Below are 15018 nucleotides of genomic sequence, written 5' to 3'. Positions count from 1 at the left end.
TCCCTAGAGAGTTCATGAGGACACAATGCAGATGTAGATGAGTTAATTCAGCACTTATGTACTAAATTAGACTATAAAAGAATATATGGGAGAAATGTTTTTCAAGAATAAGCTCAGAAAGTTTGGCTCTTGTTTTGTATATCTTTAAAATTCAAACATTTTCTCAACTTTAAATAGAAAATAAGACATGATAAATATAAAATTAATGTGAATATGTGGATGCTTTGGTTTTCTGGGATGCCACTTTGATATTGTAGCATTGTTACTTCCAGAAATTATTTCATCCTTGAATAAATACAGTATAGTGCAACTAAAACGTATATATAGATCTCTTTAAAATGTTCAGTCATGAATATTACTTCTAAAGAGATTAATTCTCACCTGCCCCTGCTGTCCGTTCTTCTTACTTTTGACCAGGCAATATTTCCCTGTTTCTTTTTAAAGACTGGATCTGTCCCGCAAATTAAAAAGGAGGTTAAAAAGATTTCCCAAGGATGGAAGTGTTAAATTGCCATCAGTTTCTAGTAGTATCAGAGTAGTTAGCTCAGGATTCTGGTGTTTCTGTCTTTGCATTGCTTTTCTCTGAGAGTGCCCCTAGAACCTGGAAGTTTATAAAAAACAATTTAACAAGAACATACATAATGATAAGTTTTATTATGCTTTAGTTCCATGGTTTTGCTCTTCCCCTAGTGGTCCAAGGATTTGGAAGGTCTGAGTAAATTCCCAGTAAGGGAAAAGAAGGCAACAAAATTTTTAATAATGCTGGTGTAACTTTGCTGTGAGAGGCACGGTAAATATGAATTAGATTTCATTTAAAAAAATTGGGATCCTTTTAATTCCTTGACAGTTATGAGCTAAAGCTGTAAATCTCACAGTTATGAGCTAAAGCTGTAAATCTCACAATTTTAAATAACCACTGCTAGTATTAATAATTGTTATTATCTAAAACTCTGGTGCTTGGAAGACATGGCATTGCAATTACCACATGATATTCCCAGGACTTAGTTCTATCTCCAGCTCAAGGTCTCACAGGGAGTACAGCTGTCAAGGATGACAAAGCCTCATGCTGTCCTATTTGGGCTGGAAGGTAGAACACACAGATCCCTCCAGTCTCTTCTGGTAGAAGCTAAACTGTAGGACCTCCAGAAGTGCTATTAGGTCATCTCCTAAATTTGCTGTTTTGGGTGCCCTCAGAGTGGTCAGCTAGGGCTAGCCTTTGGTAAATAACTAGAAAAATAAACCCCTCAAACTAATGCGAGGACTGGGTGATACTGAGACCTTTGTAACACAAAACAGGATGGATGCTTATTTTCCCTATAATATGACCTTTCTGTTTATGCAATTCTTTGAAGTGGTAAAATACAGTTACCTGTCTGAGCTGAGTCCTTTCACTAATATGTATGCTTCTGTAGACACACACTGATAAAGTAGTGGCTTTCTAATTTACTCTCAAGATGGCAAGATCTATAAAAGTTCAGCAACCTTTGTAGAATAGCCTGTTATGGTGAATATGTGCTTCACAGGTTTCTGAGGACTTAAGAAGCAAGAATAGCATTACTTCCCAGCAGTTAGCACTTCAACCCTGTTTGAAGCTACTGATCAGTCCAGGAAACATCCAGGAAGTAACTGATTACAACCCTCTGTCTCAGGGTAGCATGCTATCACCTGCACTAGTGCTAAGCCTGGCACCAAACTTCAGTGGTTGATATAAATGCTGGTAATTCAAAAAGGGTGCAGCAGAAACCTGGCGATACAGAACTGTGCTACAGGCTGTTAAAATCAGAAAAAAATTCAGTTGCTGTACTGAAAATGAATGGCTTAGAACAGAACAGAATTTAATAGGGTAGGATAGAATAGAATTGGAAGGGATCTACAGTGGTCATCTAGTTGACTGATTTGAGGCTTGACCAATAGTTACATCACGTTATTAAGGGTATCGTCTAAATGTCTCTTAGATACTGATGGTCATGGGGCATTGATGACCTCCCCAGAAAGCCTGTTTCACTGTTTGACAATCCTTCTGGTAAAGTAACGGTTCCTAAACTCCAGTGTGAACCTCCCCTGTTGGCACTCTGAACCATTCCCACACATCCTATCCCTGGATGCCAGGGCAAGAGATCAGCACCTCCCTCTCCTTGTTCCCTTTTCAGGAAGCTGTAGAGAGCAATGAGATTGCCCCTCAGCCTCCTGTTCTCCAAACCAGACAAATTCAGAGTGTTTAGGTCCACTTAACAAGCCATGCCTTCCAGGCCATTCACGAGCTTTGTTGCCTTCCTCTGGACACATTCAAGGACCTTCACATCCTTAAATTGTGGGCCCCAGAACTGCACACAGTACTCCAAATGAGGCCCACCAAAGCTGAATACAGTGAGATAACCACCTCCTTTGTCTGGCTGGTTATGCTGTGTTTGACGCATCCCAGGATATAGTTTGGCCTCGCAGCTGCCTGGGTACATGGCTGAGTCACATTGAGCTTAATGTCAACCAACACCCTAGATCCCTCTCTCAGCTCTGCTCTCCAGCCACTCCTCTCCCATTTTACACTTGTACCTGACATTACTTCATCCTCAATGCAGAATCCAGCATTTCAACTTTTTAAATTTCATTCCATTAATCATAGCCTAATGCTCTGATCTGTTCAGATCCCTCTGCAGGGCCTCTGGTCCCTCAAGAGAGTCAACAGTATCTCCCAGTTTGGTATAATCAGCAAACTTAAATTCTATATCCAGATTGTTGATAAATATATTGAACAGAACTACTTCTAAGATTGAGCCCTGAAGAGCAGCTGGGGTGACCGATCACCAGCCAGACGTAGCCCTGTTCACTACAGCCATGCTACGGAGTTGTACCACTTCAGCTGGAATTGCCTTTCAAAGAGAAGGCAGCATGAAAATTATTCCAGTGCTAATATATTTTAATTAGACTTAGATAAGCCAATTCCTTTTTAATTTATGATAAACTGACTTTTTTTAACTGAATGTTTTGTTTATTTGACTTCAACTAAATGTAAGTCACTCCTCCTAAAATGAAGATATTGATGAACCAACTGCACATATTTGGGTTAATATCTTAGACCCTGTTGCAGTTTTCCCCATTAGGCAAATTGATTTAAATTGTTGAGATTTTCTGTCAATGTTTCTTAATAGTATACTTTGATATTGTCTCAAGATTTTTGTTTTCTAATATTCTAAAAGTATATTCTTGGAATTTTTCACTAAGTTATTTCCAGTTCTCTTTGAGTCTTTACTCTTGAACTTTCAAGTTTCCTACATGTGTGTTCTTATAGATGCAAATTCAGAATACTGTGGGATTTTTTAAGATTAAAGTTTCCAAGTGTTGCTCCATCCTTTCTGGTGATTCCATTAATCTCTGTTTACAAAACCAAGCCTGTTTCCTGAGGTCACTTTGAGTTTCAACTTGAAATGGCAGTAAGCTCAATTTTTCCCTTTTTTTACTCATGATTGAGGAACTTGAAACTAAATTATTAAATGTCATACAAGATTTGCAGTGCGATAGTAGGTCAAATTCCAAATTATTTGGAAAGACATTCTCCCAAAGATGGTGAGACTGAATGTTTGTTTTTACTTGAGTGAAGCTGAAGTTTCAAATTATGAATGTTTAGATAGTGATGACTCTGAAAGGAAAATTTCTTTTTCAAATTGTGAAGGCCATCTTAGTTTAATATTTATGTTGCTACTGTGTACTGAAGGGATGAATAAAAAGCATTTTTATTGTACCATTGTGAAATTGTGAAATTTGCTGTTTTGCATTAGTTGATTTTGTACCTCAAGCAAGTTATTATCCTATGAAGTTATCATTTCCATCTTTCTTTCTTTTACTTCTTTTTTGCCTGCATTTGGTAGAAAGAGAAAGATATTCTTGTCAGATAGTCTGATGCTGTGAATATCCTTTTAATAATTTAATTATATAAATAACCAAATCTAGTCTATTTTACAGTACATTTCCTTAAGCAAACTAGCTGAAATGCTTTTTAATAACCCTATAGCCATTTGATGATTGAAATACTTGCCATTTGAGGACAGTTTGGATATAGATTGATATAGAATTACTTAAAGTACTGCATATAAATTAAACATTAAAAAGGTAGATACAGCCAGACTAAGCAGCTCAGTTATAATCTTCGGTTATGCAGCTACTGCCTGAAGGATACTCCATCTATTTCATATCGTATGTCTTTCTTTTGAAAGATGATCAGTGGGTTCAAGTAACATTTCAGCACACAGGAAATTGCATAATTTATAGACTTTAAGAAATGAAAAACAGAAAACCAGTTTTCATAAATTAAGTCTCCTTATCCTCTTTTCTTCCCTGCTCTTACAGATTGGAACACTGAAGGATTACTACCACTTCTACCATAGTAAAACAATTAAAAGGTCAGTTCTCTCAAGTAGAGGTACCCACAGCTTCATTTCAATGGAACCAAAGGTAAGAAACTCCACACATGTGTCTGAGGAAAAAGCCTTTGCATTTTTTATATGAAATATTATCCCAGAGGACATTCATCTCAATGGCATACAGCATTACAAGAATTGACACACTATCTGTTTTCTAAGGTTCTGCTTCTCATTAAAACAAAGTGAAGACAATACCATGCTATTAAGTATGTGCTGCTCTTGGAACATGAGGTCCAACATTATTCCTGGATGAGTACAGGAATTTTGTTAATGCACTAATCACTGTACTGTGCCTCTCTGCAAAACCACACGCATAACATTTATGTCTACAGATCCCCTTCTGTAAAACAACTAGCTTTCAAAATGAAAATGAGCAATGTGGGATGGTACAATGTTTCAGGGAAGTTTCTCTTGCTTTTTTTTGGTCTTTTTTCTAGACTTGGTTTATGAGGGATTAAGAAGAATACTCTATTCTGTGGTCCTTTTGGTAGTTCCTGCTGTTCTTAATTTTGAGATCTGTTTGAAAAATAGTGCCATTTCTTTGTAGTATACACTATAATAGGTAACTGTCAACATAATTTAATTACTGATTTATACTTAAGTATGATATCCTCTTGTATCTTTACTCAGGACACACTTTGGTTTTAATCCTTTAATTTCAATGATTAGTAGCTTCATCACTAACTGTAGAATTGGATTTCCTCTGGTTTTCTTTCAGAAAGGAAGTTTGGTGAAGATCTGATTAGCTTTTTTTATGCTGTTCATGCAATGCAGTTTTGCCAACAGCCCCCCAAGCAAGCAGTGTGGTCATAACAGAGTCAAGCTTTTTTAAAGTTATTGGATGATGACCGTTGTCTGTGAAGGATTTGTCAGGTTTTACTCGACAAATAATTTAGGAGAAGTAAAAGTTACCAGTAAAAGAGTTTGAAGACTCTACAAATTGAAGTAGAGTTTGAAGACTCTACAATATTTCTGCAGTCTGGAAAGCTGTATTTAGAGCTGAAGTTCCTCTTGAGGATGGGACAAGACTAGGAAAGTGCACACAAGGCTATGTTCACTTCTGTGTTAAGGCTGAACTGCTTAACCCTTAAGAGCACCAGTAGCTCTGCTGAGCAGTGTATATTGGGAATTAGTTAGCAAATGATCAGGACCTAAATCTCTGTTCCCATCAGTACTGATGCCCACCATTCAAACAACAAGCACTGCACACAGAATAGGTGAAAATGCGAAAGGAAGGGAAAGTGTTCACGTCTGTGTCAGTCCATGCTCTTTCTGTGTACACAGAGTGGGAGAGATTTACACACAAGTGCGCAAGTTCACGTGAATGTACCACCATAAACTTTGGTGTTAAACCCAGCTTCCAGATACCACTTCTGCACCACTGGCAAAGCTAAGACTACTTTGGCAAGAATAGTAAGAGACTCTAAGGCACAGCAGAAAATCAGAATTATCATTTATTTTCCAGTGCTTTCCATATTACGCCATTTAGACTTGTCCCCAATATGTGCTAATGCTGGTATGGAACTTCTGAATTTCTGAATCATTGTTACATATCACTTTAATATTGAGAAGCTCTGGTGAGGGTCATGTTAATGATTCTGTACCCAAAGAGAAACCAACAGTCTAATACCTAGATCTGGCAAAAAGTGTTTGTGCTTCACTTTGTGACTGGATCACTGAACCTGAGCTTGAGAACTCTTGTGTGGCTGCAGACATGTCAATATATGGACATGCATTTGTAACATGATGACCACTTTGTCCTCAGCGTGTATAACGTTTAATGATTATTAAAGCAGATTGGCAATTAATTGTATTATATAAGCTGGTCCTTTTAAAATAAAAGGTTTAATATTAAATAAGGCGCATTGCATTGCTGTGAGAATTTGAAAGGACCATCACTACTGTATTTATGAGTATGATGGTATCTAATGCCAATATTTGCAGCAGATTAGATAACGTGTGTATTTGTGAACAAAGAAACACTGAGCTTTGTTTATTTTCCACGTAATTTAATGGTAGTTTACTTAATGCTTAAAATCTCTCTGTAGCACGCACTTAACTTGTTCTGTGCTTGCTTCAGACCTGGATCACTAATTTGCTTCTTTATAAAATTTTAAATGATGGAATTCTTATTGAATGGCAATTTATTATGTAAATAGCTGGCATATAATGGAAGAACCATTATGAAATTTGGTATTTCTGAGCAATTTGCATGGATAGTGTTTGATTTCATTGTGTGAATGCACAATGAAAGATGTAGAAGTAATAGAAAATCTTGCTATCGTGGATTTCAATTAATGAATTGCTTTGAAGATCTTTCTTCTGGAAAAGCCTCTTGACACTATTATAAAAGCTATGAATAGATCCAACAGAACAAAATAATTGGACATGGCACTTAGTACTGTGGTCTAGTTGACAAGGTGGTGATTGGTCAAAGGTTGGGCTTGATGATATTGGAGGTATTTACCATCCTTTATGATTCTGTGATAAACTTCAGACATGTGAATTACACATTTTGACGATTTCCTCAGCATTAACCTGTATTAAGCGCATACCATCTGTATTTAGATGAAAAGATAAAGGATATGCAGTATAACACAATTTTGTCCATTATCTCCATTATCATCCACATCCTTGCCTAGAAATGCTACGTTTTCATCTAAAAATGTAAAGAATTAAGTTTTTTTAGGAAGAAATGCCCAAGTGAGGTTTTAATTTCCTTAACATAGATTGTAATATAGAAAATATGAAACATTGTTTTATCTACATCATCTTTTCTAGGCCAGTGTATAGTTATGTGGTGTTTCTTATGTGTTGATAGGGAAACAGAAGTGAAAGAAGTCTGTGGATTCGAAGGAGAGATCAGTACTATGCATCAAAGCTAATAACTGAATGAAATCTATTACAGAGGTTTCTGGTCTCTCCAGCTCATGTGCTGTTTGTAGTTGGCCTTGGGCAGGGGTCAATGAAAGCACCATACCATGAATTGAGAGCCTTTTTTAGCTCCATAGGGTTTGCTCTGCAGAGTTATTTTGGTGATGTTACAATGCACGAAACAATGGGAGCAGGAGCGAAAAGGAAGTGGGAAGAATCAGTCCATAGCTGAAAGGTATCATGAAGCTCTAATTCAACTATTAATTAGTTGAGTGTATTGCTGGTAGGGCCTGTATTGAAAGCAGAGTATTACGGCACTTCCAGGGGTGGGAATAAGGAGCTGAGGTGCTGGGTTTGCTGCTGTGGTGAAATAAAGAATCACAAAGTTAGAAATATTGCAAACAAAGATTGAAAATACAGTCTGAAATTCAGACTTTACATAAATAAAAAGCATAAGGAAAATCAGGTGGAGCTCTTCTAGTGAAGAGTTTGCAATTCTGATGAAATGAGAGTCGATGTGCCTAGGCATGACAATATTACAGGGAATTTAAATGGACAGCATATCTGAGAAAGCTGTCTTTTTATACTGAACTGTTACATAAGATGAGTTTTAGTGACAAGCTGTGATAATGAATTTGTGACTCATATGGTAAAAAATATCCCACAGAATAAGTATTAATCCTAGAAGATGACAATTCTTAAGGTAATAAAAGGCAGCTTTAAGAGGGATAATATATTCAAACAGATATACTAAAGTTTGTTCCATTTTGCTTATGAGATCCCCAGTGTTTCACATCTCAATGGAGATCTGAAAAAGACATGGACCATAGTGATGCTCAGAAATGTAGAATTAAAAATTTGTGTTCCTGTAAAGTGTCATATTTATCAATTTTGCAGCATTAGTGTTTGTTTATCAATCTCTACTAAGATGGCAGCTCAGAGTTTTTTCATTTTAATTAATTTCAGGTAGATTTATTTGGGGTTTGAACTATTGATGGGTCAGGTTCATTCATCTTTGAGAAATAGAAAGATTTCAACTGAAATAAGAGGTAAAGCTGCCTAATTTTAGGAAGATACTCTGCTGGAGCATGATTTTGCAGAAGTGTCATACCTTTGTCAACTCTTCTCCGGGATCAGAATACCTGGGAAAACAATACTCCAGACATTTACATGTTATCCAGCCTGAACTCACCACATACAGAGCAGATCAGTATGACGTGGTGATAAAAAAATGTTAGAACGGGGAAGGAAAGGGAAGAAGTCTTAACCTTTGCAATAACAAGCTGAACAGAACTCTTGATAGCAGCATGTAAAATGTTGGCAAGCATATCTTTGATTACACCAAATGATCTGAGCTGTCTTCAGGGCATAGGAAAGTAATGGCAGAATCCAGGACAGTTGTGTTCTTGAGAGGGTGGAGGGGAGCAGAATTAAAGCAGCCACGAGTAACCTAGGGCTTCTAAAAGCCAGCACTATGGACTTGAAGCTTAGAGAAATTCAGATGAGAACGTTGTTATTTGTAAGATTGTGTTTCATATTGGCAATGCTATGTGTTTAGTTGTTAAAGCTTAGTGAACAAGAAGATTTTATTAGCCAAATAACTCAACAGTTAAAGAGTGGGATCAGGTGAGTTACTGATGTCTGTGTGGGTAGCCCTAACATATACAAGCACACAGGGGACCAAGGGTCAATACAATGCTACTTGGTTGCAAAATAATAGGAACTGTCGTGCTGTTTTCATGTTCAGAGTTTGACTGGAAGTTTAAGTTAGTTATTAAATAATGCACCTCAGGAAGTCTTCCATCATCCCCATATCACCATTGGCCAATCAGTGCTCAAATCAGTCCAGCAGTTCAATTACCTAGGCAGCCTCATCTCCTCGGATGGGTAAGATTGATGGGGAGATAGACAACAGGTTAGCAAAGGCATATAGTGCTTTCAGAAAGCTTCATAAAAGAGTCTGGCATAATAAACACTTGAAGAAAAGTACAAAGATCAGTGTTTACAGAGCCATTGTGCTGTCTACTCTTTTATATGGTTCTGAGTCATGGGTCATTTACCGCCACCACCTGCAACTCCTAGAACGCTTCCATCAACGCTGCCTCCGTACAATCCTAAACATCCACTGGTCAGATTATGTGACTAATAATACATCTGTTCTAGAACAAGCAGCAGTCACAAGTATTGAGGCCATGTTACTGAGAACACAGCTGCGCTGGGCAGGACATGTCTCCAGGATGAAGGACCACCACCTCCCTAAGATCTTGCTTTATGGTGAACTTGCCACTGGCTGCCACAAGAGAGGAGCCCTGAAGAAAAGATACAAAAAGACTCCCTGAAACAACATCTCAGCCTTGGCCATATTGATCATCATAACTGGTCTACTCTGGCCTCCAATCAGGAGGTCTGGAGACACACCATCTATAACGCTGCTGCTTCCTTTGAGAACACACGCAGGATCACTCTTGAGGAGAAAAGACAATGCAGAAAGAACCATGTCTTGCAGAGTATGTCACCTAAGGAGTCTTTCTGCTCTGCCTTTTGCAATCGGATACGTCTGTCTCGTATTGGCCTCATTAGCCACCAACGTGCTTGTAAAAAATGTGGATAGAGCCTTCCCAGATCTTTGTTTGCGAAGCCCAGCCATGATGATGATGATTTACTACTGTGGACCCTTTATTTAATTGCCTCAAAAAGCTTTACTTGAGCAATCCTTCCATCTTTAACTTAGTAAAAATCAAAAATAAGACTTGCTATTTCCAAGGAGCCTGTTATTGGGTGAGTTAGAACCTGAACTGAATTGCAATGAATGAGAGGGGATAGCAACATCTCCCTATGTCACCTGCCTCTGAATTATTAATTTCATGTAAACATGAGCAGATAGTCCTACAACTTGGGGGGTTTTTTCCACTGCTTTTTGAAATATGAAGTTGCTGTTCACTGACAAAGAACTCTGGTAGATCCTGCTGTAATTAGACATTAACAAAGCTTTTATTCTTCAGAAATTAACCTGTCTCATTAGTGTGACAATTAACTTCATTAAATATTTCTACCTATTGTAGATAAATGAAGAGAAATTACCTTTATGTGACAAAATTTGGTGACTGAAGAACTCTTATTTCCTCTTACAGAAGCACTGGATTTGACCAGCACAGAAAAAAGGGAAGCCCGCATATATTTATGTGATATTGGCTTTTCATCTTTAAGTTACAGTTCACCTAAGGTTCAGGCTTAAACTGGTTTCGTATTCACCACACACTGTTCCATGTACAGAAAAGGAACACCAAATTTTAGGTTGCTATCCTTCAGAACAATTAGAAGTTTCACCCTACTTTCTCAAGTGTTTCGGGTATTGGGTTGGTGCAGAACCCACCTGGAGTGCAGCATCCAACTCTAGAATCCTCAGTGCAGGAAGGACATAGCCTTGTTGAAGGAAGTCCAGAGAAGGACCACAAAGACTGAGGACTGGAGTACCTCTTCTATGAGGAAAGACTGAGAGTTGAGTTCTTTGTCCAGGAGAAGAGAAGAGTCCAGGGAGACTTTATTGCAACTTTCAGTACTTATGGGGGATCAATAAGAAAAATTGGGACAAACTTTTTAGCTGGGCCTGTAGCTATAGGTCAAGAGGCAAGGGTTTTAAACTAAAAGAGGGTTGATTCTGATTAGTTATAAAAAAGAAATTTTTTACAATGAGGGTGGTGAAACCCTGAAACAGGTTGCCCAGAGGTGGTAGGTGACCCACCAAATTTTGTCACATAATGGTAATTTCTCTTCATTTATCTACAATAGGTAGAAATATTTAATGAAGTTAATTGTCACACTAATGAGACAGGCTAATTTCTGAAGAATGAAAGCTTTGTTAATGTCTAATTCTTTTACTATATAATGTGATAACTGACTTTGCTGTTAGAACTTAAAGAAACAAAAAATAATCACTGAAGCTTCCCAGTGGAATTACCTTTTGATGTCTTCTACTAAACACAGCAAAATGACCCATAGGAATTCAATGTAATATAATTTTAGAAAGGAGAAATGTTCACTGTGGGGAAATATGGAAGTTTTTCTTGAAATATATTAGTATTTGATTTCCCTTTAATCATGACTATCCCAGTTGTTGGCACCTGCCTCAAAGGGGTTTTGTCCCTCAGTATATCTAATTGCAGGTGCTTTAAAAAGAAATATTAAATTAGATTCCAGTTTCTGGTTGCCAAGTCATTTTACAGATCTCCTTGGCAATGACAATGTCATTGTTAACTTTTGGAAGAGAATTGGAAAATTTTTTGAGATGTTTTAGCTGGTTCACTTCCTAATTAGTGTAGTGAATGAGGACCATCCCCCCCTCCCCCCCCAAAAAAACCCAACCAAACATTATTCTGCAGGATTATGGTCTTTAGCTATTTTCACATTATTATTTTCTTAAGATGGTAAAGCGATTAGCAAGGGAATTGAAAGACCACAGGATGGCAAGGAGTTGTGTCAGGATTTTGATCAGGGGGGTTTTTTTGGGGAAAAAACCTTCAGTACCTCAGCCTTTTTATGAATTTTTTGCAACATCACAGAAACCCAGTGTCAGACCAGCTGTTAAATATTCCATTCCTGCTCTCAGCAGTCTTTAGAGATTGTGGTAGAGCTACTGTTATGGTCTGTAGACTTCATGGTCAAGGAGGAAGATGTCAGCTGACTCTAAAGTGGCAGGCAAGGAATCAGCCATCTCTCAGAGAAGTGGCTAAAGCATTGGGTTCCTTTTTGTTTAATGTATTGAAATAATGAGAACAAGGAGGAAAAAAACTCTGTCCGTATATTGCTTCATCAGAGGACACGGCAGCATTGCAACCATGGAGTTAAAGTTTGGAGAAATTATTTGGGCCGCATGCGCTCCAGTATGGTGCAGCACACTATGAGAGTCTTCAGCTGGCAATAGCTTTGAGCAGGGACTAGTAGAGATTGCATCTGCTTTGGCTGAGAGTGCAAAAGGTACACGTGGCATGTTGAATGGCTAACTTAATTAGGCATCACTGCTGTTCAGCTTGTGTACCTTGAGTTAGAATGGTTTGGGTTGGAAGGGACCTGAAAGATCACCTGGTTCTAGCTCCAGTTTAGAGTTACCTAAATCCTTTCTGAAGTCTTTTCATTCTGGGATAAGATTTTCTCTACGCTTCTCTGTCAGAATGCTTTCTTGCTTAATGGCACATCTGTCTGGTTGGCTCTCCCTGTGCAAACTGGGAATGCTCATTCTCACTCAAAGTGTGACCAAAGGGACGTACAGTGCATGTGCAGGCAGATCACATAGACTCATGCAGCTTTGTTTTGCAAGTGCAAATGATATTTAAAAAGACCCAAACAAACAACAACAAAACCAAACTCAAGGAAAAGCCATTTGCAGCCTAAAAAGAAAAGGGTGTTACATTCCTCTCACAGTTCAGGAGCTGCTCAGCCTTAACAATGACAAAAGTACTTTAGGTAGATTTATGTGTGGGAAATTTAAGCCCATAAGATTACAATTTCATCATAGCAGTTATAAATATGTAAAAGCCGAGGGTTGTAAAGAAAAGCTCTTGACAGTCTTTAGTCCTTAGGTGCTAGTAGGTGTTAATATTTCAGTTTCTTTACAGTTCTAGTAAAGCAGTGCATACTTCTATGTTTTTTAGCAGCAAAGTGGGTTTATAGGGGAAAAATGATAGGATGACTAAATTTTTTTTAAAAATAAGGAGAATTAGTCCTTTAATTTTTAATCTGTATTCTAAGAACAGCGGAAGACAGCGGCCCTGACAGCTGCAGTGGTGTTGTGTTACGCTAAGTGTGCTTCAGCTGTAGTTGGAGTCAGTTTGCAAATTGGTGGTTTGGCTACTGGGCTATAAAATTGCTGGATGTTAGAAAGAGTCAGAAGAGGAGCAGCTGAAGAGATCGTAGTTTTGAACCATGGAAAGATGCACCATTCTGGAAGCAGCTGATCCTGCAAGGCCAAATGTCAGAATATCAGCGGGGAAAGATTGAAAGAAAATATATTTTGGATAGGCGCATCTTTGAACATACTGTCTACAAATGCAACAGAACAGGTTCTATACATCATTTCCTGAGGAGATCCAGCTTCCTCTGATGCTGATGATATTGGTTGTAGTGTAGGATGTTAATAAAAAAAAGGATTGAAGTTCCTTTTTTTTTTTATGCTTTTGCATTTGGAAAACATTCTGGCAGTAATGTATGTTCCTGACTTAATGCTCAAGATTTTTCTGCATCTGTCTGCCTGCTTCTACAGGCAAGACAATCATGTTTAATTCCAGTGGTTGTTGTCTCACCCAACTATTCTAAATGGTGGACAGCAAGAAATCATGAACTGCATAGATAAGATAAGGCAGGAACCGGGAGCTGGAAAGACGTCCCTCCCCAAAACAAAGCAAAAAAAAGAATCTCCCCACTACCCAGCCTTTTTTATGTAAAAACCTCCTTTCTCTTGCAATCATTTTAAAAGCCAATGCCACTGGAAAGCCACTAATCATCCTTGGCTGATCTGTTACACTCCAGCAGTTTTAATGGCTCAGAGGAGGTGCCAGGCACCTACATCCTGTTCACAGCTGTGCTGCTTGAATGTGTGCAGCCTTCATCATACAACTTTGCTCCTTCCTGCTTCTGACTCCCCACCTGCAAAACGTTAACAATGCTGACGCTTGAATAAAAACTTCTGCAAATGGCAAATGCACAAGTGCTATGTATTTTATTCTGTGGAATTGTATTTCTCTTGTTGTCGTTTTACGAAGCATTTTACGAATACAAGCAACATTTTAGTAGAATAAAACACTCATTCTAAATCCATATAATCCACTTAAAGCAGTCATATCCATTGGTGTGTTGACTGTTGCTTACATAAGCTGTGTTTAACCTACATTATTGTTAGACATTATTTCTCCTGGTTGTTTTTTTTTTTTTTACTCTGAGGAGGAATAAATGCTGTCACTCACATTGACACTGAAGTTCTAAATAAACATAAAGACCAGAATATTGGTTTATCTGTACTTTTGTAAAGGATACAAATTAAAAATTTCTTATTAAGTGGGTTTACCAAACTGAGACTCAATCTCCTGTATCATCCACAGATGTTATAACAATTTTGTGTGATTGTATAATAAAACCAGAATTTCCAGATTCTAAAAGTTTTCTGTTTTCCAGGCTGTTCTTAAGAAACTATTCTCCAAAATACTGTTCTCAATACACTCATAGTCTGTAAAATCAAAAGGAAACATTATGATCATACACTCAAACCATCTTTGACTACATGTCACGTGGCTCATCAGAATTAATTCCTATTTGGTGCAGAGCATAGGTTTTAGAAGTTTTCCAATTTCGATTAAAACTCTGCCAACAATGCAAAGTATCCAGAAGGTTTTAGGATGTTCTGTTTTTGCTTTATGTGAGGTTATGTAGCTTCAACTTTCAACCATTTCACATTGCTGTAACTATTTGTGAGTCTTAAGAATACTCCTGTTTAGCAGTTTGATGACCTGCAAATGTGTTTGGACACTGTGACCTAAAAGGCTTCCCTTTTCTCAGCTAGGAACACATCCTAATACCACTTCTTGTGGATCTGTTTTTCTCTTCTTTTTGTCATATTTGGGCTTATTTCTTGAGTCCTTGCTGTATCCCTTGAGTTTGATGCAGGAAGCTAGCAGCAGATTTGCAGCCCTGCTCAGCTTAGAGGTATGGTAAATTTACATGTCATTTTATGATCCCAAAT

The 15018-nt window shown here is 37.9% G+C and overlaps 1 protein-coding gene across 6 annotated transcripts in view; it reads left to right on the top strand.

Moving 5' to 3' along the window:
* PCSK5 (proprotein convertase subtilisin/kexin type 5) overlaps positions 1 to 15018 on the top strand; it is a 257820-nt gene that overhangs the window by 19803 nt on the left and 222999 nt on the right. For 5 of the 6 annotated variants that reach the window (XM_064641613.1, XM_064641612.1, XM_064641609.1 and 2 more), the window contains exon 2: positions 4342 to 4446. The exons of the other annotated variant lie outside the window; for it this stretch is intronic. In XM_064641613.1, coding sequence (XP_064497683.1) covers positions 4435 to 4446 — 12 coding nt within the window. In that variant the 5' untranslated portion in view covers positions 4342 to 4434. The remainder of the gene's footprint in view (positions 1 to 4341; positions 4447 to 15018) is intronic. 6 annotated transcript variants of the gene reach the window in all.

The sequence above is a fragment of the Pseudopipra pipra genome, chromosome Z (assembly GCF_036250125.1).
Source record: "Pseudopipra pipra isolate bDixPip1 chromosome Z, bDixPip1.hap1, whole genome shotgun sequence".
NCBI classification, from domain to species: Eukaryota; Metazoa; Chordata; class Aves; order Passeriformes; family Pipridae; genus Pseudopipra; species Pseudopipra pipra.
Note: the sequence above shows the minus strand (reverse complement) of the source record. Positions and strands in the feature narration are given on the sequence as shown.